The sequence below is a fragment of the Bacillus rossius genome, chromosome 11, assembly GCF_032445375.1.
Source record: "Bacillus rossius redtenbacheri isolate Brsri chromosome 11, Brsri_v3, whole genome shotgun sequence".
Classification (NCBI taxonomy): Eukaryota; Metazoa; Arthropoda; class Insecta; order Phasmatodea; family Bacillidae; genus Bacillus; species Bacillus rossius.
Window position 1 is genome coordinate 56,032,122 of NC_086338.1, and position 23,978 is coordinate 56,056,099.

General features: G+C 40.3%; 2 protein-coding genes across 3 annotated transcripts; one reads left to right on the forward strand and one right to left on the reverse strand.

The window, feature by feature from the left end:
• The first annotated feature begins 1,755 nt into the window (after positions 1 to 1,755).
• On the forward strand, positions 1,756 to 11,160 carry LOC134537053 (cAMP-dependent protein kinase catalytic subunit alpha-like). 2 transcript variants are annotated; one of them, XM_063377280.1, is made up of 4 exons: positions 1,756 to 2,644; positions 3,386 to 3,536; positions 7,938 to 8,251; positions 10,409 to 11,160. In XM_063377280.1, exons 1-4 carry the CDS (start codon positions 2,274 to 2,276, stop codon positions 10,698 to 10,700), a joined length of 1,128 nt encoding a protein of 375 aa, XP_063233350.1. In that variant the 5' UTR covers positions 1,756 to 2,273; the 3' UTR covers positions 10,701 to 11,160. The 2 variants fall into 2 exon arrangements, with proteins under 2 accessions (XP_063233350.1, XP_063233351.1); XM_063377281.1 differs by having other exon boundaries at positions 2,139 to 2,644; positions 3,386 to 3,491.
• LOC134537052 (probable dolichyl pyrophosphate Glc1Man9GlcNAc2 alpha-1,3-glucosyltransferase) lies at positions 6,414 to 23,978 on the reverse strand. Its single transcript, XM_063377278.1, has 8 exons — positions 23,621 to 23,978; positions 20,563 to 20,835; positions 18,910 to 19,102; positions 16,521 to 16,751; positions 15,488 to 15,593; positions 15,252 to 15,385; positions 13,655 to 13,794; positions 6,414 to 12,041 (listed from the first exon to the last, which is right to left on the reverse strand). Exons 1-8 carry the CDS (start codon positions 23,791 to 23,793, stop codon positions 11,612 to 11,614), a joined length of 1,680 nt encoding a protein of 559 aa, XP_063233348.1. The 5' UTR covers positions 23,794 to 23,978; the 3' UTR covers positions 6,414 to 11,611.

Sequence of the window (23,978 nt, forward strand, 5' to 3'; positions counted from 1 at the left end):
TATTTGCAATTCTGGACTATAGCGCGATCAGGCGGCGTGCATGGCCCGGGATTACTTTTGCACACGACACGTTTTCGCGGGAGCGAGGCTGGGGAGTCGTGCGGACGTCACAGCCATCGCCAGTTAATCACCGCCCTCCAAGGAGACTAGTCGCGAGTCGCCCGCGGAGCCTCTCGACCTCCGCCCTTGCCATCTCTACCGGAATTGCGTGAGTTTTCAGCACATCAGAAATGTGTCCTGTAGAGCGCGGCTCCCAGTAAGCGGGTCATGCACGACGCAGCGCATGTATAGCGTGCCTGAGTATAAATCATTTTAAATTGAGTCTCAGTGTATTTGTCACAACGCCGCCCGTAGCATAGCGTCCCTGGTGGCTAAAACAGCCGGGGGTAACTCTGACGGAACGACCCCTACTGCCTGCTGGCCACGTGGCGACGTCACGCCCTGAGTCAAGAGTCTCGGCTACGCACTAGCACGTAGTTATTTTTGCTAGTTGGTGCCCAAAAGCAACTCCACACCCTCAACATCACCTCGGCAGAAGGCAGAAAGCGTCAAGTTATACTTCTTTAGGCGCGTTATGAAAAAATTATGAGAGTGAATTTTTACGATGTGCGCGCAGCATGCAACAAAATAATCACAGGATGAAGGGAAAAAAACTACATAAAAAAAGAGAAACCTACAAATAAAAATTATATATGTGGTTTAAATTTTATCAAATATTTGATTTTATACTTTAGTGACGCATGTCTAGTAATAATGGGGTAGTAAAAACTATCTTTAATTTTGCATGCAAATAATTAATAGAAATAAATTAATAAAAGGACTGAAGTGATATTATAAATATGGTTAGTAAAGTATAAATTAAATTATTTTAAAATATTTAATAAATTTACTAAAGATTTAATATTAATATAAACACACACATAAAATTAATTATTTTATTAATTAAAATAATCGAGATAAAAAAATTTTAATAATGAAAATCGATAAATATGCTGAATGTTTATTAGAATTAATTTTTATTTTTTATTAAATAATAATGTAATAATTTATATCTTGTAATACAAATAAATTATTCATACATGAACATGACATCACTTATAAAAATACACTTGACAATACACTTGAAAAAGTTTATAAACACAATTTCTATTAATAATATTCGTAACAAATACATATTTTTAATTATATGGACCAGTATTTAATATCAGTCCTAAAAGGGAAAATTTTAAAAGCACAAATATAATTTTTATTTATATAATATAGCCCTTATTTCATCCTGTGATTATAGCATTGCATGGTGTCCAAGCATTGTAAAAATTTATTTTCATATTTTTTTTTAATAGCATGCCTAAAGAAGTATAATTAAGAAATAAAAGTATTAAAATCTAAAAAGTATCAAAAATATCGATGAAATTGAAACGACGGGTAAATAGGAAAGTGCCATACGTCATCCGTTCATGATCTATGACAGTTCTGGGTTCAACATCGGGAAGCCTTCTTTTCACAGACGAGAGAGCCAAAACCCGAAGTTCCCCGAAGTTCATGCTTTTTTCTGTATCTTTTATGTAGCTATCTTAACCAAATCAACCGTCCACAATGTTTAAAAGTATTTATAATGTAGCTAACCTAACCTAATTGACCATTAGTATTCTTTTATCAACACCGCCATATTTATTTACAATGAACCAAAAAAAAAAAAACCGAAGGTGCACGATCGGGCGTTTGGCTCTCTCGTCTGTGAAAAAGATTCCCGTTCACATCGGGTCTCAAACCCGACACCGCCGATGACGGTGTAGTAACTTCATAGATAAATCATAATGACATGCTGAGCAAGTAAAGTTCTCTAAGACACTAATAATTAAGTGAGCTGACTATCGTCTTCTGCGCATGGTCATATAATTGGCTTAAGATCAGACATTAGAATTGCCGCAATAATGTGATGTAACAAAGCGACAGTAATATAAATAAATATATATATTTATCACGTACGTAGGCCTACTGGATTTCATTTTTTTCAGCATTAAAAAAAAGTCACCACCATTATACGAATACGTACAAATATGATCACTACTACGATTATAGTTGAAATTTTGCCTGAGGTTTATCTCCATGTTTTACACGTTCCTTGTGTTTCATGGAAAAACAAAATCTAAGCGATTAAGTGTAAACAGGTTAGGGAGTTCAGATCATAGAAAAGAGAGGGAGGGAGATGAACACTCGCTCTAAATTGTTAAGTTGGTAACTTGCTCCGCTGGAGAGTGACGAGTGAGGTTATGGCGGACCTCGATCGCGACACGGCTCCGTCCAGGAAGCGCGCCGGGTCGAAGAGGCGGTGTCACTCGGGGGAGGGCGAGGGCGAGGGCGAGGGCGACATCGCGGACTTCCTGGAGTTCTGCCGCGGGGCGAAGGAGCAGTTCCGCCAGCTGTACGACATGCCCGCGCCGCGCCTGACGGACCTGGCCGAGCTTGAGCTCTGCAAGACGCTGGGCAAGGGGTCCTTCGGCAGCGTAAGGCTCGCGAGGAACAAGAGCTCCGGAGAGGTGTACGCGGTGAAGATCATCAGCAAGAAACACGTGGTGAAGAACAATCAGCTGGAACACGTGTGGAACGAAGTGAAGATACTCTCCTCTCTGAGGTTTTCGACGTGAGTAGCTCTTTTATTATTTCTGTAGCTCGTGGATGTTTTGAACAGCCTATCCAGCACACTCGGTGCTCTTCTACATACCATATTTGGATTACAACCAGTTTATCCAGGTGTTATTGCGACATGTCATGACTTAACCGAGATGAGAAAGCTCAAACGACTACAGTACTTTCTCGTGGGCTTGGGTGTAGATCCCCAAAGGAGGAGGAGGGGGGTTGAGGGAGCCCTGGAAGCCCCTCACTGAGGGGGCTCGCTTGCAGTTTCAAAGTTGTGACTTTGAAACGTGTTTGATGTCAAAACTATGTTTTATCGATAACTTTCTGCATATTTTAGTTTTCTGCTTATTGCATGCATGTAGGCAATATGCAACATACAAGAGCCCTATCCAGCGATGACCTCTCACACAGAGATGACTTCCCACATAAAATGTAAGCTTGCGGCAAGCTTTTCAAATGACTTCATTTGGGCATTGAACAATGAACCATTGCAGCAAGCTTGCAGGCTTGCCATGGCATATATGCTGCAAGCTTTTCGTGGCAGGCTTTCTGCAAGCTTGTCATGTGTAAACTAGTTAGCTTGAATCGAGCGTGCAGGCTTGCCGAGAGGCAAGCTTGATTCAAGCCTTATTTGCTATGAGGGTTTTTGTCGGTCAAAACCCCACGCGCATCTTCACGGGATCGCGCCCCTGCAGGGAAGGGTAATGCGCGGAGCTAGTGGCGGGAGAGAGCCGCGGGTCCGCAGGTTCCCGTTCGTGGTGCGCCTGGAGTACTTCCACAAGGACAACAGCTACCTGTACTGCGTGATGCCGTGTGTCTCCGGCGGCGAGCTGTTCATGCTGATGCGCAAGGTGCGCCGCTTCAGCGAGCCCCAGGCGCGCTTCTACGGCGCGCAGGTGCTGTATCCCGTCCTCCACGCTTGGCACGCGGTCCGGCGAGGACAGTGTCTCTGGGGCGAGACTGGGTCGGTCGCGACAGTGGCATCCTAGCCCTCGGTAGGAGCAAGTTTGATGTAACCACGATGCTGCCGTCTGTGGCGGATCGCACCAACCAAAATTCTCAAAGCCAAACGAGAACTTTATAGTGACGTCGTACCGACCATGGCCTTTAAGCCCGTGCTCCGCACCGCCAGTACCGTATCCCGTTTTCGGAGCGCGCCCCTTGCCCAGCCGGATTGAGTCAGGCGAGCGCCCCGGGCGTGACCTCAATAGACAACAAACCTCATTAACAGTCACCGCGGCCACTGGCCTTAATTAAAATGCCCGTGACTATGATCGTGTCAGATTAGAAGAAATCCAACTAAAACGGCTTACAGTGAGACAATATGTTGATAAATTTACAGTCGCCAACTTGATGCCACGATTTAAATAATTAAATACTACTATAAAACAGTTGTTAAGCCTTAAGCACACAATTACCAGGTGCTACCTTCTAATTGAGCACCTGGAACGTGTTTTTAGCTTATAATAGAGCAAATTAAGTTAATATAAGTTTTTTGACGCTGACTCACAAAGAAGAGAAAGTTTCACTTCCTTGCGAGGCGGCCATGTCCGGCAGTCTCGAACCACTCCGCGCCGGGAACAGACGTGTGTCCATGGGCAGCATCCAAGTTTTCTTTCTGTGATCATTTTATTCTGCACTAAATATTTAAATTTAAACTTATTATTAATTCATAAGCTGCCCACGTCGACTCGGCGCGTATTTTACGGAACCGGGCCTATCCCGACCGTCTTCATCGTGATACCGCGCTGCAGATCGTATCACTCACGTAAGTGTTTCGCCGAATTTAGGAGCCCGCTCATAGAGCCCCCCCCTGCACCCGTTAATGTTCGGCGCTGGCCGTCTCCAGCGAGCATTGACCCGTGTCCCGCGAGACTGCCGCGGTAACCATTAGTGTCGCGTAGTGTTATGTTTTTTCTGTGTTAATTGTGTAACGGCTAGACGTCGCCAAGTGTTGGTGAGAGTGTTTTGTAGCGGGACACTAGATTAAAGGTAATTCTCACCAACTCGTGTATACTAATTTTCCGGAGTCTCCCGTCCTCCACACGGCCGAGCGGCCTTCACAATCAAGGGAGAGCCATTCAGGGTAGATTCAAGCCGTGTACCTGGCGGGGCACGCGGGGGCAGAGTACCCACGACCCAACACCAACGGCCTAGCAGCCCGCTAGCCTGGCGCCCCTCCGGACAACAAGAGCACCGCGACGCCCGTAGCGCCCGTCAGGTACCCCCTGGGCCTTTCACATAGGTCGGGTGACGGCAATAGTTCCTAATGAATTTTAATAAGAGTGGAAGTGTTTCAATAAAATTCTTTGTCAAAAACCAGAGCCAAGTACGGGGTTTTAGTACCTACTTACTTCAAGTCTTTTTCGCTTCTATCAGAGCCGTTTCATTTCTTTTTCTCTGCAAATCGGAATGGTTTTATGCAGCGAATTCTAGCGGTGGGGTGTGGAACCTGTGTGTGACTCGCATTAATAAATGTAGGTAGTTCAAAAAAAAATTTTTCCTTGTATTTATTACATTCAGCATTCCCGGGGGTAGATGTTACATACACATTTCTGGCGCGTACTGAAAGCCTTGCGCACATGTTTTTTTCTTTTAAATACGTATATTCTCATTTTTTTGTTGCTATTTTTGTCAACTCCTCTCGAGAAAATTGCTATGTAACACATCCAGGTCATTAGCGATAACGTCCGCCAGAGGTTCCGTCATACCGGGAATCGAACTCTGATCGCCTTGGTGAGAGGCGGGTGTTCTGACCACTCGACCACTGGGTCCTTCGGTCTTTAACGCCCAGACATATATGTATATCAATAGTAAACAACTTTCACCAGGTGCTTTGTTTAACATATTTAGCCCACATTTAATGGTTTTAAAATTTTGTGCAGACAGTTTGTTGTTGGTTGTAAGGACCATAGTCCTTGGGACAGGTGACATGACAGTACGTGCTGATAGGGAACAACAGGGTGTTGAGGACCAACTGGTGGAGATAAGTAATCCCAGCTCACGTGAGAACGTGGGTAAACGGTTGGTTCAGGGAGTGAAAACTTCCGTTGTGGCGAAGGGTTTTTGTGTGACAGACAGATGGAAGGGCCTACGTGAAACGGACGTGAATCCCGGATGTAGGCCTCAAGGAACGCCATAAGTTTTGGGCCGCCAGTCATGCCAAAAATGATAACACAAGCACCAAAGACTGAAACTGTATTAATTGACAAATGAAAAGTGCTCTCCATTGGCTTCTCGTTGTTGCTCGTGGAACTAATATTAAAATCTAATAATGTAATGAACACCTGTCAAACAGAACACCGAGTGTAACACGACAAAGTAGTTGCAACGCAAACTCTAGCACTAACTGGCTGGTAGTGATGATTGTCACAGGAGTTCGAGGTCAACACGTCTGCATTCGCACGGTCAGTTGGCGACCTTAACAGCTACCTTCGAAACCACGATGCATCATTAAAAAAAAATGAAGGCTCCTTTTAATCTTACAATACAAAACTCTGCAACAAAATATGCAATATCATACATAATTAATACTTGAAACTAAAAGTGAGACGATATAGGAAATATTTGCTGCACGCAGTTACGTGCACTTACTTGCATGAGGCACTCTCTTGTCAAGTGGCGACACTCCATACTGGTCTCTAGGTTAAGTAAGTCTATGTTACAAATCTCAAAGAACTCTGAATGTCCCAAGTTTCAATGCAGTGCGTTAAAATTATTTGTACATTTAATTTTAAAAAGTTGAGCAGAACATTGCATCTCTTGGAGTCCAATTTGTAATCAAATAAATATGACATTGTTAACATGTGCTTTATGTGACAGGTGACAAAATGTGTAAGCCAATGTTCGCCACACGCATAGGACAGGAATGTCTGTATCCACTATCAAAAACTTCACAAAGCTTTCTTGTGGCTTGCTGACTTACTATTTACAGAAACTAATCCAATAAATATATAATTGATTTTTTTTTTTAAATGGTAACATAATGAACAGATATTACGTCAGCCGCAGTTTCTCACATTAAATATTGAGCGATGAAGTGATACAGCCGTGCTGTATCCTTTATATGTTTGTATGGAAGGGGAGGTGATAGCATTTGTTACATCAATTCACTGGGTTCGAAGAGGTTGGAGTTCTGTAATAAAATCAAGAGTTATAATGAATTCTACGACTGCATATAATTTAACCTTTTGCACAACACATATGCCCGGAAGCTTGAGGAATTCACATGTTTACAGCTTGAGGCGAGAACATTCAAAATCTTAGGATCAGTTTTCATAAAAAGTCAACAGTAGACATACATAGTAAGTGCAACCGTGTATCCAGTTGAAACAGAAATACAAGCACATAGTTTAGGTATCTTCCGAGCATGGAAGAATGATATTGCAGGTATAGCCAGCGTTGATACTTGGGCAAAAAGTAGCTGGTTGGGCAACAACAGTGCCATTCGCAAACAAACTTTCGAGATTTCACGTTTTGGGCTGATGAGGTTACCTTTATCTCACAACTACACTGCATGTTGACTACCGCGCTTGTTTAGAAGACGTTTTGTTAGTCAGTTTGGCCTGTACGAGAAGGAATTTGTTCATTTTTATAAATGTTAACGTTCCCGTCATAATTTTACCCAATACATATTATTTTATGTATAGCAAGAATGCTAAAATAAGTGCATGTGTTAATTTGTAAGAGTACAAAATAAGAGCCACCAGACCACACGTCCAGAGAACAGTCAGTTTGTCTGTACGAGAAGGAATTTGTCCATTTCAATAAACGTTAACCTTCCCGTTGTAACTTTACCCAAATATTATTTTATGTAAAGTACGAATGCTAAAATAGTTGAATGTGTTAATTTGTAAGAGTTCAAAATTAGAGCCACCAGACCACACGTCCAGAGAACAGTCAGTTTGTCTGTACGAGTAGGAATTTGTTCATTTTAATAAATGTTAACCTTCCAGTCATAATTTTACCGAATATTATTTTATGTAAACTATGAATGCTAAAATAAGTGCATGTGTTAATTTGTAAGAGTGAAACATTAGAACCACCAGATATTCATTGACACAAGTCTTCCAGTTAAACTCGTTGGTCTGCAAAATTAGTGCCACCAAAGAACAGTCAGTTTGTCTGTACGAGAAGGAATTTGTTCATTTTGATAAACGTTAACCTACCCGTCGATACTTTACCCAAATATTATTTTATGTGTAGCTAGAATGCTAATATAGTTGCACGTGTTAGTTTGTAAGAGTGGAACATTAGAGCCAGGAGACAGTCCTCGACGGACCGCGGCGACTACGCAGGTGCTGCTCGCCCTGGAGTTTCTGCACCGCCTGGGGCTGGTGCACCGGGACCTCAAGCTGGAGAACGTGCTGGTGGACGCGGGCGGCTACCTCAGGCTCGCCGACTTCGGCTCGGCCAGGCCGCTGAGCGGCCGCGCCTGGACCGTGTGTGGCACGCCCGAGTACTTCGCGCCCGAGGTGGTGGCATGCCGGGGCTACCGCCACTCCGTCGACTGGTGGTCCCTCGGCGTGCTGCTGTTCGAGATGTGCGCCGGCTTCACGCCATTCCAGGACAAGAGCCACGCCCGGCAGAACGACAACATCATCCGCTGCAGGTCGCCTCTTCGCTTCTTCACGTTCGGGGGCTCGGGCCGGGTTAGCCAACTACTCGAGAAACGAAAAATGTCAATTAACGAGTTTCACAAATACTCGTTTACAAATTCGCAACACGACGCAAGCTCTCTCTCTCTCTCTCTGTTTCGGCTTGCGTTTCCGCTATCCATAGTTAAAGTTAAGTGTTAAAAAAAAACTTTAAATTCTGCAGATGCGTGTACAGAAGGCTAAAGATTTTTTTTACGTGTTAAAATTAAGAATAGTAAAAGAAGTCAGAGGAAGAAATTTTGCCGGTGACGTCTCGCCACTCTCACGCCTTATAAATGACAATGGTTTGTCGCGAGCTCTCGCACCATGTTCTCTGCGTAGTTTATAAATCCGGCCTCGACAACCAGTCTGGTCGGTAACCACTGGACTGTATGTAGATACACTTCCAGACTAGTTGGGATTAGTTGGGCGAGTATAAACTTCCAATAAGCTGTTTCCCAATTCCACCAGCATGAAGGTCGAAGATGTAACAAAACATTTTTTTAAGACAAACGATATAACTATTTTTAATCCAAGAGGGTTGGTAAAGAAACAATTGCAGAATTTTTCTGGAGTTGTTTCAAGAAAACACGTAAAAAGGATTGCAAGAACGGTGTATTGTCACCATCAGATTAACGAACAATCAAAAACTGTCAAGTAAGTCTTCTACTCTTCTCTATAGAGATTTTCACGTTAATTGCATGAATAATTTTTATTATGGTCAATGATAAAGAAATGCACAGTGTCCTTCGGGCTAACTCGATGCATGGCTATCCAAACAAGGGGTTGGAATAGAAAGCGGGCAAAGAAGCTCCACCATAGTTTTCAGATGCATTGCCTAATATTTTGCTGTATGCCCTCTTACATTCCAACAGAGGCATGGAACTGGTTTGCTGTTTAAGAAATAAAGGAGATACTTTCGCATTTATAAGGTGAAACTATTAATTTATAGGTCTTCTGATATTTTGGCTTTGCCAAGTAACTCTGGTCAATTCTTTGTCAGTAACGGTCTTTCCAAGAACAGACTACACACTGTGATATATATATCCCTCTCCATCTCTAATCATTTGGTAGCTAAGAGATTTTAATTGTGAACCCATTTGGGAAATGGTCGTGTGCTTCTTAGTTGTGAGCCCAGCATTAGCTTAATTTTTTTTTTTTTAAAAGATCACGCAAATGTCATAAATGAACTTGTTTGTCCGACTAACAATGTCATCGCCTCTCGCCATAAAATAATTATCTGCATCGTCGCAGCTGGGTGCGTACTGCACACACCTTTACTTCTCTCGTCCCATTTTTTAAACAATGATTTTCACCAAGTTCTGGAATCAGCACTAAACTAAAAACCTAACACGGTGTGTGAAGCACACCCAGTTACGATGAATATTTTTCAAATTATTGGCTCGCAGATAAGAGTACAAACATGACGTAACATTTTGTGGCTCAACAGGGCATAGATTCTAGTTTTTCAAAATTTCAATTTTTTTTTTAAGCAACCATTCTATTCTAGTGTAACTATCATGAAATTTATCATAACAAAAAAAAAATTGATCTGAAAGGATGGGCATCAATAACCATTAAGGTGGAAACTTTAACAGAGGAAAATTTTATTATATGTGTGTTAACTGTTCACAAAGGTCATATCTGTAACTGCATGAAGATATAAACTGAAGCTACTTAAATCATTCCAGTACAAAATTCTGAAACCTAGCGATTGTTATAAAATTTATAATGTAGAGTATGATTGACTCAGATTAAATTTAAGCTTTTGGACATGCGCCATTGCTTAGCACATGTATGTCTATAGAAGAAAACTACAAATGAAAAAAAAAAAAATACAAATTAAGCAAAAAATTGCTGTTGTCAGGATTTAACGCCACACAATACTCCACAACAGGAATATGGTCAACAAACAAATAAAAACAAAGAAAAATGGACTTACAGAACGAAACAAAAAAAAACACAAATGATGACAGCACAAAAATACCGAACACAAAAAAAAAAAAACACCCATTGCACAAATCTTTCAAAGATAGTATGACTCGGATTAGTTGAAAGCGGGGAAGAGAGATATCGAAGGAGTGTTTCGAAGTGGGTTCCTTCCCTCGAACCGCTGCGTGGGTCTGTTTTAGGTACTGCACGCCCTCGACGTTCAGCCCGGAGCTCCGGGACCTCGTGAAGGGCCTGCTCCAGGCGGACATCACCAGGCGGTACGGCTGCATGCGGAACGGGGCGGACGACATCAAGAACCACAAGTGGTTCACGCAGATCAGCTGGACGGACGTGCTGAACCAGAGAGTGAAACCTTCCTACGTCCCGAGGGCGAAGGCCGTGACCGAACACAGCAACTTCGACCGTTACGAAGAGGAAGACCTGGTGGTCTCCGATAATGAGGAGTACGCAGATGAGTTCAAAGATTTCTAAGCAACACTTCTACGTGCTGTTTGCTTACATGCACGATATCTGCAACTCTCATACTGAAAAAAATCTCCCACAGTGCACTTTTAAAAAAAATACAAGAACCTTATTTTAATTTATAATTGTCCATTTCAATATAAATAGTTATTAGTTTACGGGCATAATGTTTGTTGTTTATAAAGACCAAACTAATTGTGAACATTAAAATATTTTTCTTGTGTTTAACTTCATTGCCAATGACAAGTTTTATTGCTCCATTTGACAACTTTGTTAACATAACATAGAAAATTTTCATTTCTCAGCTATTGTTCCGATGCAGATTTTAAATGTGCACTTAAAACCAAGAAGTTGCCTGGTTTTCATTAAAAACCGTTAAAATGAATTCATGTCATATGGATATGGCACAAAGAAATATGTATTTTGTTAGGGTGGCATAGAAAAAAAAATTTATTTGTACTTTTTTTAATCATTTGTCTCTTACTCATTTATACATCACTGGCCTTTGTACATTTTTCGAATGCACCAAAGTTTAACATATTTTTTTTTTGTTATCAGTAAATCTGTTACAGTTATGCTCATTACAAATAATTTATATGATATAAATATGTAATTCAGCACAGAAAATAACATTATTTTTGGTGAAAAAAAATTTCAGAAAACATTTTGGTGCCATATTCGTCAAATAATATACACTATCTTCATGAATAAACATCATTTATAAAAAAAAAAATCCATAAAAATTTTTCTCTCTACTCACAGTTAATCATTACAAGTCGAGAGTTGGCTGACTAGGTAAGAGAGATCAAGATAAACTAAGTAATTTCAAAATGCTGCAAGGGAGACAAGGGAGACCAGAATAGAGGAAACATTTTTTGCTGTCTTGTGAAATTCACCAGACACAATGTGACAGTGGATCACTAACTAATCTTGTTCTTGTATTTACTCTCGTCCACCCCCGCCGGAAGCGTCAGGAAGCGCCAGTAATAGGCCAGCCAGAAGTACGCGACCCCCACGGCACAGTAAACTGACGTGAGCATCAGCGAGAGGAACGGGAGCCTCGCGCCCAGCACGGAAAGCGGATGGACCGCGACGTCGAACAGGAACAACGGGACGAGGCCCGCGAGGTACGCGCGCTCCGGGCGCGAGAGCAGGGGAGCAGAAGGCTTCCCGCCCGTGGCGTGAAGCGCCGACAAACCGAGGAACGCATACGAGGAATGGACGACGAGAACCAAGAGTTTGACGGGAATTTCAAACGGAGTGAAGAGGAGAGGGAAAAGAGAATAATGTCCCACCGTAGATATAAACAGGTACAGCCTTGCTTCATCCTTCCACAGCGCCGCCAAAATTCTGGGAACAGAACATTTTTTTGACAAGTCAGCAATCATAATCAATCTAAATGCTAAATTCTTATTCAATATCAACCTTCACATATGGGACAAATATACTACCAAAAATTTACTGACATAAACAAATTTACACTTTGATTCTTTATAGTATAAACTAATAATTTTTTTTTAAAAATTTAATAATAACTGGTCTGTTTCGTACAGAACACCAACACACACACAAAACTTGCCACAAAGCTAGTATGACTAGCATCACAGCAGCATTTATAGTGTGTTTGGAAATTGCTGGGCATTAATAAAATGGGTGGCAGGGAATGCAATGGCAAGAAATTTTTGTTACAGAAAAAAAGTCCTCAAATACAAACATACAAAGTAAGAAGCGCAAACGGTTGCACACAAATTTGAATTTATAATACAAAAGATACTACTCGACTGGCTTTTTAGCCAAAAGGACGCACTATCTCAGTGGGACACATGTTTTAAGTTAGCCATCCCCATAAGCTACTAACAGTCTCATGTACAGCACAGTGAGTGAGACAACATTTACATGTTTGGCGTTGGACTATAACTGTTGATGGTTAATAAATTTGTAGCTGTGATGAAAACTGTACTCATCCCACACATAGCCCTGATTTATTATTTATTAAGTTATTTAAATTAAGCGGATTTGTATTAAAGAGGTTTGACTTGGTACAGTTTTTTTACAAAAACCCAGCTCACAAAGTTGGACGATGTGGGGCTTATGTGAGAGGGATAACGACTTACTTGAGAGGGATGACGACTTACGTGAGAGGTGTGATGACTTACGTGAGAGAGATGATGACTTACGTGAGAGGGATGATGACTTACGTGAGAGGGATGATGACTTATGAGAGGAACAATGACTTACGTGAGAGGGATGATGCCTTACGTGAGAGGGATGATGCCTTACGTGAGAGGGATGACGCCTTACGTGAGAGGGATGATGACTTACATGAGGTATGATGACTTATGAGAGGAACAATGACTTACGTGAGAGGGATGACGCCTTACGTGAGAGAGATGATGCCTTACGTGAGAGGGATGACGCCTTATGTGAGAGGGATGATGCCTTACGTGAGAGGGATGATGACTTACGTGAGAGGGATGATGCATTACGTGAGAGGGATGATGACTTACGTGAGAGGGATGATGAAATGTGAGATGGATGATGAATTACGTGAGAGGTATGATGACTCACGTGAGAGGGATGACGACTTACGTGAGAGGGATGATGCCTTACGTGAGAGGGATGATGCCTTACGTGAGAGGGATGACGCCTTACGTGAGAGGGATGATGCCTTACGTGAGAGGGATGACGCCTTACGTGAGAGGGATGATGCCTTACGTGAGAGGGATGATGACTTATGTGAGAGGGATGATGACTTACATGAGAGGTATGATGACTTATGAGAGGAACAATGACTTACGTGAGAGGGATGACGCCTTACGTGAGAGGGATGATGCCTTATGTGAGAGGGATGATGACTTATGTGAGAGGGATGATGACTTACGTGAGAGGGATGATGACATGTGAGAGGGATGATGAATTACGTGAGAGGTATGATGACTCACGTGAGAGGGATGACGACTTACGTGAGAGGGATGATGACCAGGAGCACTGCCTTCTCGTGGACGTGCCAACCAAACATGAATGCGCTGCACGCACACAGCACCATGCAGCGCACAAAGTGCTGCGGGTTGGCAGGAGACCGCCACAGCTTTATCACAGCCGGCTGCACACACACAAACTACAGTGAAGCACCATTAACTGGCACTTGAAGGAAACATTACTTTGGCACTTTGCGCCAATGAGATTAGGATTAACCCACCAAACTACTGCGCAGTTTATTTTCAAATAGGCTCTGTAGTTCGAGTTTTATTTTTAGTTGCTTTAAAACACACACAAAACTAACTTTTTAAATATTTGGTTTCTGTAATATTAACAAAGTTTATTCTCCTGTAAAGGTAAACAAATTCATTATTTTAATGTTACCAAAATATTAGGGTGCAAAACAAGTATGCCAAAGAGTAAGAAATATAATTTACTTCTACACGTATTAAATCGCTAGTACTGTCGTTTGTCGGTTAGAAAGTTATGATTTCTGGCTGTTAAGCACAGAAAAGGCCAACTACTTAAACAAGACATGCAAACAAAACATATCATTTCTGTATTAAAAAAACAAAAACAAAGCACATTAAAGCTGTAGAATTTTGAGAACAAATTATGAGTACATTAGAATTTTAAGAAATACCTATAATGTGCACTGAACTGGAAAACATTCACAGATATTCACCAAAATCGAGTGGCCTAATTCCATGGTTCAGCTTAAAAGTACTAAAAAAAAGTTTAAGGCTAGTGCTGCAAAGTTTGTTCATTTTACCTACGTTGTTATATTGTTAAAATTACCAAAAAAAATGACAAACCTCGGCAACACCTTTACTTTAGCACAATTTCTAAAGAATAAAGTAAGTTTTTTTTTATTATTTTGCTTTTATAAGAAAGGAATCAAACGCGGAGTTTCTTAATATAAAACCCAGCACTGCAAAGCGCTAAATAGCTGCTAAGCGTAGAGCTAATTAAAAAATTGGTTGTCTGTAAAGTCGGTTTACGGACGATAGTTTAACGTGACGTCATAACAAAACATTGATTAAATGATTGCATACTTTTATGAATAAAATTGAATCATTTTTATTGAATTATCACTTTTTTGTATGGATACAAAGAAGGAGTGAAATGAAATCTACAATTTAATTGATAAATTTACTTTTATTTGCACTCATTAATTCAAATATGTTCATTACTTTAACGAAGAGATTATTTTAACTATAACTTTTATACATGTTTGCTATTTAACTTCTTCCAATCTGTGTTATTCTGTTAAGGATAGGACGATGATAGGAAAAGTAAGAAACGAATGGGAGTGTTTCAAGTTTAATGTGCCTCGAAAATGTCAAATCGATGGTAGTTCCAATCGAGTGGAAAAGAGATAGATGCGGCGCAAGTGTACAATGAGCGGTAACGGGACACCGCGTAACGGGACAATGTGTGTTACGGGACACTTTTTCGTGCGTGCAGCCGGCATTCATCGATTTATTAGACGTCGCCATGTCAAAAACGTTTATCCATCTGTGACCATCCACGAGACAATGAGGCATACAGGCGAAGGGGGCTGCGCCCCACGACACCCACCAGGACGGAGAGAGCCGTCAGCAGGAAGGTGGTGCCGGGCGTCACGCTGGGAAGGACGGCGTGTTGGTACTCCTGCACCAGCCCGCCGGTCATCACCGCGGACGGCCGCCGAGCGTCGTGGCCCAGCCGCGCCCCTGGAAGAGTCACCCGGACACTTGGATACAATTACGCAGCTACACACACACACGCGGATCCGAGCGAGCCGCCGGCGAGACGGAGCCGGGGCCCACACTCACCGATCACGGCGCCCATCTTGTCCGCTGCGTTGTACAGGGCCCAGGCGTTGGGCGCCCAGTAGGCGTGGCACAGGCCTCTCTTGAAGGGAAACAGTCTGGTGAGCACCTGTAAAAATCAAAACCGTTGCAGAGACTTCTACAATCACGCTAAACCAAAACAAAACACCCAAGAAGGGTTTTTTATTTTATGAATACTGACAGGTAAAATATTTTACTCATACGACCATTTTTAATTACCATGTTGGCACTTCAACATTTCTGAAGTTTTGACACACTATAACAAATATGTCTCGCACACACTAAATTGTAACCAAATTAAATACATGCATTTGTAACTAGCAATGATCATACATTATTGCTTTCCTTTTAATGTGGTGTAATTTGAATTTGTCTGACTTGCAATCAGATAGGTTGCCCTGTGATTCTACAGCCAGGACAGAATTTACTTGTCTCGGACAGGCAGACAGATTTTAAAAGCTAACCCTGCAAGTTCACTTAAAAAAAAATACATATCCACAGGATGTCACATAAAACATACCCATTATTATTATTTTTTATTTAGATGTATAAATATGTTTGTATAAGTATTTGTGGTTTAAACACAAGGAACTGAAACAGTAATTTTCAATTACCACCACCATCGTAAAATTAAACATGAAAATAAAAAAAATAACGCAATGCCACGAAGGGGAGAATAGAACGGACCAAGTCCTAAGTTACAGCGTTGTTACTCGTCTAAGACAGACTCTGACGTGACACAGTGGGGGAAGACGGTTGATACGCAGAGTGAAATATGAAGAATATGGCTTCTTGTGGCATTACAGCAGTGACATATTTATATTTATGTTGGTAACAGTTGCGCCTTGTTAGATGCACGCCTACCAGGTCCCTAGGTTTGTGACAAAGCTATTTATGCATAGTGGAGAATGATACTGAAAGATGATATCGCGCAGGATTCTCGAACATGTTCATTTAAACGAGAACCAGCTGTAGGATAATAACTAAAACAAAACATTTATTGCCTACCACGTACCTGTCCCAGTTGTCCCAAAGCGATGAAGGGTCCAAACGAGACCAGACACACGGACAAAACTACAAGAGCCAGGCGTGCCAATCTTCCGGGCGAGAACGACCTCCAGCGCTGGGGGTCACTGAAGCAATAACTGCGCAGCAAGTACACGAAGTAGGCGGGAGCGACGTACATGAAGATGTGTTTGTGGTTCAAGAGGATGGCAAACCAAAATGCTCCTTCCAGGCAGCGACCCTGACAATAAAAAAAAACAGCACACTCTTAATCAGGCGCGACAGCCAGTGCTAGAAAGACTAGAATCACCAATAATTCAGAGGTGCCCCCCCCCTTCCCAAACACCATGACTCACCCCCCCCCCCCGCCCCCTGAAATTTTTATGTCATTTCCTCAATGATTTACTCAATTATTTTATAAATTATACTTTTTTAGTATTATATTTTATCACATTTTGCATTAATTAAAACTGATTTTCTAATAATAATAATTTTGGTCATATCAGGTAGTATTTCCATCCTGAACTGACAGATGCCAAACTGCTTTTGTTGAGGAAAGTGCGGGGTTGCCAATTTGATTTACAAGATCCCTTTCAATTATCAAAGCACCAGAAACGTATTTTCATATTAGAAGCTATAATTATGTAAATAATATATACATTTTTCTCGTCTTTTAACCACCCCCCCCCCCCCCCCCCCCTGAAATTTTAATGACGCAGTCTGCGTCGTTACTCCCCCTTGTGGGCACCCCTGAATAATTTCAGAATCCTCACCAGACTAACTTCAGACTCAAACAAAGGGGTTATTTGATGCCCCATCAAGGTTAAAAAAAAAAAAAAAAATCAAAAGTTCTTAGAAGAAATTGACTAATCAAGTTTACATCCTCTTATTCTCTGAATACGAAAAAACAGGTTTTAATGTTTTCATTTATTCTGTACAGTATTGACACCACAAGATTTTCACAATTTAAATTAACACTGCAAGTTCTTGGGGAAAAAAAAATTAAAAACTCCTAAGGAATATTTTTTTCCCCCAACAATGAATAACTACGGCTTGAACTATGTGTACTGTATTTAGCTAAATGTCAAACTTAGACAGTTTTATTATTTTCACACAATTTTCAGCACACTGCGGAACATATTAATATCCTTTATAATTTATAATTTACAAATGTGTACACTGCCCTTGGCCTTGAAGAATGCTCAACATGGGCAAGCGATGACGGGTGAATCCCGTTAACCACGAAGAGTTCTGCCGAGGTTTCTTTTGGAGACCCGCAATAAGAAATGACATTTAATAATGATAGATTATTTTCATTGTTGGTTACATAGTTTGAACAAAAAAAAAAAAGTTCATAATATATTTTATAACTAGGGACAAGATTTTATGGTTTTGTTTTTAGGTCACTTTTTAAAACTTTTTGATGTTATTGTTTGTTTAAACCTTGTCTTTATTCATAAAAAACTGTGAATTATTCAATAAATATGAAACAAAAAAAATTCCTTAAAACCATACTTGCATATTTCACCAAAATACTTTAGCTCACACAATGTAATAATAATAATATTTTTTTTTTCCAATTCATTTTGTTCATACATTCTGTTACAAAATTCACGATAAGTAAATTACATTTGATGAATTCATTTTTTATAGCAAAATATAACATTTGAGATAAGTTCTGTCAAATTACTAAATGACTGTGATTTTAGTTAAATTTTGGTGCTTCATGGTATCAACATGCATTTTCAGTGCTCCGTGTATAATTTCCATGCTATGCTGTCTTACTGCAATTCATATGTAATCTTGTACCTTAAAAGAAAAACTGAAAAAAAAAAAAAAAAAAAAAAAAAAAGAACTTCCCAAAGGGTAGCTTACACTAAAAACACTAGATTTGTTTGTTTGATTGGGTTTCATGTTGTACCGTTAAACAAGAGGCTTACGGCGCCGGGGCGTCCATGATTATAGTGGACCGTGAACCGCTCGGGTACCGACTCGGTGCCCACCGACTTGTGCCAGCAGCCGCGCCGGGATCGAACCACGCGAGCGTGACGTGTTGGCGACCGCATTCCCCCGGGATCCCGATGGGTAGAGACCCGAAAATTTCGCGGATTCTTCTGGCCTCAGGATAGAATTCAAAGTTATAGGTGTCCTCAACCCATGTTTACTTTCCCATTGGTTGATTTATTAGCGAGAACATTTTTATCCTTGTTATTTGGCACTACCTGATTCGCTTACTTCTCTCCTAGCTGGGCGCCATTGGCTCACGGTCGTAGAGGGGTGTGTCCAAACAACTGCGGGCCAATCATGAACACAGTGCAAGAGTGTGGAGGTTTGCATTCTAGCTCGCAATCCGCGAAATTTCCGGGTCTCTACCGATGGGGCAGACGGGGAGCAGGCACCTGGAACATCCTGGCGACCGACAGCAGCAGGAAGCCGAGCAGGTAGCCGTTGTACTGGAAGTGAACGTGGTCCACCATCAGGAGTCCCGCGTTGCCGAGCAGCAGCAGTGACGTAACCACCGGCGCGGAGCCCCACGCGACTCCCTCCCTGCCCCCCCGCCAGGACTTCGGGCCGCCCACACACGACACACACCTGCAAACACGACCACCAGGCATGCCGCACTGGCCGACACAGAGGATGACTTCGGCCACTTTGGCACTTACTGATTTCAGCAAAAATTACGTGATTTTATCGAAATAATTTTATTTACTCGCTTTAATAAGTAATTTTAATAATAAAAAATTTTCACTTCAATATATGGCAGTACACATACCACTGGCTCAAGTTCCTGGCATATTAGGGTTAAATTTCTCCATGTTTTTCTGGCTTCCCCGCCCAAAAAAAAAAAAAAGTAATAATTTATTAAAATAGTTGCTATTTCAACCATAATGTGAAAACAAAAATATAAACATTAAGGTATTTAGGTCAAAATGTTTAATAACTCTTCACAATACATATTATGATTAATTAACTTAAAAACTATTCCATTCATAACCAAAATTATTTTACACCCATGAGTTTCATTTTTTTCTTTTTTCAATTACAGAATTTCATAGACCTTTACAATATCTAAACTATTCAGCTTACACTACTGCCTACAATAAAGATTAAAAGTTACATTTTAAGTGATGGTTTTCCTCGACCTCATCAAGTTTTCCTTCACATTTCCAGGTTTTTCATTATTCATTTTTTCTTTCAATGAAATTCCCTGACTTTTCTAGTTCTGTCCATTCCTGCAGCAACTGGCCCAACACTGGTTTTTTGCTAGCAGAACTGCCAAAATTTGGCGGCAAAGCGTTCCGGTTATTGAATTTCTCATCACTTCATACGCTCTGTACACGCTCACGATAAAGGCCTGACTACAACAGTCCGAACCTGTGAGCGGTCCGTGTCATCATCCTAATGTGAAGGACGTCACATGGTCGCACTGAATACCGCCATCCACAATTGCAAGGTCCGAATCTACTAATTTATATAGTCACCAGACCACAGTAAATATAAAATGCCAAAATAATTTTTTCTATATTGTTTTCATATTTTGGAAATGAGTATGCAGCTAAGTTTTGAATATTCATTTAAATTGCGAAAAGTAGTGGAAGTTAAATATTTATTTATCCTGCAATGCAAAAGTAAATATCAACAAATGAACTTCTAAGCACATTGCAAAAATGTATGTTTGGTCTTTGAAAAGAGCAAACGGGCAGTACTGATCAACATTTTGTCTCTGTCTTCTTGGCTTCGTACCACACCGTCCGTTATTTTCTGTTTACCTTTCTGAAACGGGAACCAGAAACAGCAAATATAATGAGTGTTCTGCTTCTATGCCACCAAAGAACACAGAACAGGACAAAAAGTTCAAGTTGACCACCGTATTCAGACCATCGCCCATGGCGTCAAAAAGTCACGTGGGCCAATCAGTGATCAGTGCCCGTCTGACACATGTTGGGACATTGAAATCGTATCCAGGCTTTAAAGAACCTAACAGTAAAAAAATTTCAAAAAAAGTTAACTGTATAGTATGGCACTCATTTTAATTACTAGATGTGACTTACTCTTTGGTCCCATACGCAAACAGCAAGTCTGCGACAATCACCGACAAGCGCTGGAAGTAGATCGTCTGAGGCGAGGCGTAGTTCAGATTGCTGACTTTCAGCATCTCCGGGTCGAAGAACCGAGCAACCTGGGAGAGGGTCCACTCGAACCACGCGAACAGCGGTGGGTAGTCGAGCGTCCACTCCGAGGTCGCGTCCTGGTACCACTGGGACACCGGGAGGCTGTGCGTGACCGCCAGCCAGTTCCGATGCACCTCGAAGTCGGTAGACCGGCTGCAAAGCAACGTTTTGTTCCGTTGACAGAGACCTAATAAGGCGATGTTCATATTTGCTGCAAGTAAAATTTCGATTGCTGTTTGCTTTATAACAGGCATTAATTAAATGTGTGTAATTTATATCAGTGATCCAATATTGTCAATTGTGTTATTCTGTTCACAGACACCCTGGGCACTTGTGGTAGTCATCAAAATAATAACTCAAAAGTTTATCAAGTCTGATCATTCGTGTATTGAAGGATGTGATGTTGTTACAAGTTTTGTCAATAAAAAAAAAACTTTTGTTTCACGAACTTTGGAACCACTTTCTGAGATTCAAAACCTTGTCCTCCCCCCCTTCCGGACAGGAGGTAACAAAGAAAACTGAGCAAGGTAGTGCAATATACATAATTTTTTAATTTTATATTCTTACATCGCTGCTACATTAAAAATACTGTGAAATCATGTGAATGGTTGGATGGGTCAGGATTGCTACATCTTAAATAAGTAATTCCTAAGCAACAATGAAACATATTTTACACTATTTTTAATGCAGCTACAATAACCTAACCAACCGTCCACAAAGTTTTAAAGAATTTTCAAGGTAGCTAACCTACCTAATTGACCAGTCTCACAATCAGATCAGACTAAATTTTTTTCAAAACATTAAACATTCTAACCCACATGGGAAAGCGAAAAAATTGTGGCAGCCACGTAGTGCACAGGTATTGTAATGTAAGCTATAAACTGTGATTTCTCAGAAACCAGTACAAATTTATCAACGCTGTTTTCAGGGGAAATACGGGAACGTCTCTAATGATCGAAAAAAGAATTGTCGCAATTTTATTATTATTTCCGGAAAAGCCGTAACATATATTCTACACAAATTCATCAACATCTAGGTTCGAAACCCAACATCGCCACCATGTTTTCCATAACTTGAAATTATTCCAGGCAAATGCTTACCATATTACATGTTGATTGCGTCTCTAATTTCATTGCCTTGTTTTACTAACCGTCTCTAATGCCCTTACTAGGCGTAAAGTACAAATAAATAAATATTTAATTTTTTGAAATTTTCCTGCAGGTGAACAACTTGATTTTCTATAGTAAGAAACCAACAGAAATTTAATTTATTTGAATGTTATTATGAGCATCAACAATGCTTGGTCTACAATGTTGGGATAAAATCCAACCCTTAAGCTCGTTCTACCGTGATTGTAGGTTTTGACATTTGTTGAAGTCACAGAGCTAAATGGCAAGCATTAAAAAATACTGTATAATTTATCACTTTCATAAATCTTCATGAGAACAGCCATTGTTTACAAGAATAGCTTTGTCAAAAGAAAGAGAATCAAGCCGGGACCAAGAACGTTTTCAACCTTAAAGGCCCGTCTACAACTGCAATTTCCTAAACTGTGTCCGATGGACAATGATCACTGATTGGCCCACGAGACCCACCAACATCATGCGCTGTGTGGGTGATGGTCCAATTACACTGCGTCAATTTGAACTTTTTGTTCCAATCTGTGTTCTTTGGTAGCACAGATGAATGAACACTGGTAATATTTGTTGTTATTGCAAGCGTAATATTCAATTCAACAAAGACAATCAAAAAGCATTTATTTTGGTCCTCTGTAATTACTGCCCTCTGGGGTAATATGTAAAGTAACTGTATATTCAAAAAAAATGCTAAAAATCCGAAAATACTTTTATTATATGCTCTTTCACTTCCTCTTTTCATAACAACCGGCGGAGATAAGAAATTCCAAATACTTTATGAGATATTGAATTTTTTAATTTTGCAATACAAGACCTGTGCAACCATTCGACCGACGCAATTTTTTTTTTTTTTGCCGTGTGTTTGTGAATGCGTAATTAATAAAATGGTCGATTAGGTCAGGTCAGTTACATTATTAATACTTTCAAACTATGCCGACATTAAAAATAATGTGAATTAATTTTAATGGTTGTTTAGTTTTAAAATATTTATAATGTAACAGACCTGACCAAACCAACTGGTGAGAAAGGATGAACAGTAGGAACTAAAATGGTCGATTAGGTCAGGTCAGTTACATTAAAAATACTTTCAAACTAAGCGGACATTAAAAATAATGTGAATTCATTTCAATGGTTGTTTATTTTAAAGTATTTATTAATGTAACTGACCTGACCAAACAAACCTTGACAAAGGATGTACAGTAGGAAGTCACGTAATTTTTTTTTTTACTTATTACTTGCGCAACAAATCCAAATAACAAAAATAAAACATTAAAATTTGAAATGTTAAAAACTCACCTAAGTTAAGAGGCGGGTACAATTCCTTTGCCATTAGTAGAAAATGATGTAGTCGTTCACCTACGTCGCGGAAAAAAAAAAAATCATACTCGTAAACAAGAAACAATGGTGGCCGCATGAATGCACAGGTATTGTGATGAAAATTTAAAAATTCTATATCTCCTAAAGTATTTGGAATTTCTTATCTCCGCCGATTGTTTTGAAAAGAGGAAGTGAAAGAGCATATAATAAAAAGTATTTTTGGATTTTTAGCATTTTTTTTCGCATATACCGTTACTATACATATTTACCCTATTGTAGACGGGCCTCAATTGTATTTTCACTTGAAATGAAAAACAAGGGTGGAAAACTGATAATTACCGTAAAAAGGGCTTGTCTGATCATTTCACGTCCCTCAATATATGATGTGCATGTGTCTATTGATGAAACGCAAAGAGAAACTAAAATTATAAATAATGCTAAACAGGAGATAAACTTAACTAAAATAATAAATTAAAGTAACTTACTATGCTGGAATGAAAAGTGTCTTTAAGCAAGACAGAATAATCACTATTATCCAAAAAGGATGCTTCCATGAGCTAAGTAAGTAAAATAAAACCATTGATACGCTCAACATGGTAAAAATATGACACGTTGCAATCCATATACTATAGAAAACGTAAGCATACACCCAACGCATACACCCAACACGCCAAATAACAAACTCGAATGTAAACACCAAAATACACGGTTGCCAACATCTACGATCAAAATATTTTGGCAGTTATCACAAATTTTCCCGGATAATTAACGTACACTTCCCCCAACCAATAAAAATTTGACTTTAGTCAGTACCCAAACAAAAAAATCAGTTTTCTTTCACAA

What these genes read in the sequence shown, in the direction of transcription:
- LOC134537053 (XM_063377280.1), top strand. Translation starts at nt 2,274, where the DNA reads ATGGCGGACCTCGATCGCGACACGGCTCCGTCCAGGAAGCGCGCCGGG. An exon ending in TCCTCTCTGAGGTTTTCGAC is followed by an intron (nt 2,645 to 3,385) that starts GTGAGTAGCTCT and finishes GCGGGTCCGCAG; the next exon opens with GTTCCCGTTCGTGGTGCGCC. An exon ending in CGCGCTTCTACGGCGCGCAG is followed by an intron (nt 3,537 to 7,937) that starts GTGCTGTATCCC and finishes GCGACTACGCAG; the next exon opens with GTGCTGCTCGCCCTGGAGTT.
- LOC134537052 (XM_063377278.1), bottom strand. Translation starts at nt 23,793, where the DNA reads ATGCGTTGGGTGTATGCTTACGTTTTCTATAGTATATGGATTGCAACG. An exon ending in CAAGATGGGCGCCGTGATCG is followed by an intron (nt 15,386 to 15,487) that starts GTGAGTGTGGGC and finishes TGACTCTTCCAG; the next exon opens with GGGCGCGGCTGGGCCACGAC. An exon ending in TGACGGCTCTCTCCGTCCTG is followed by an intron (nt 13,795 to 15,251) that starts GTGGGTGTCGTG and finishes GTGTGTGTGCAG; the next exon opens with CCGGCTGTGATAAAGCTGTG.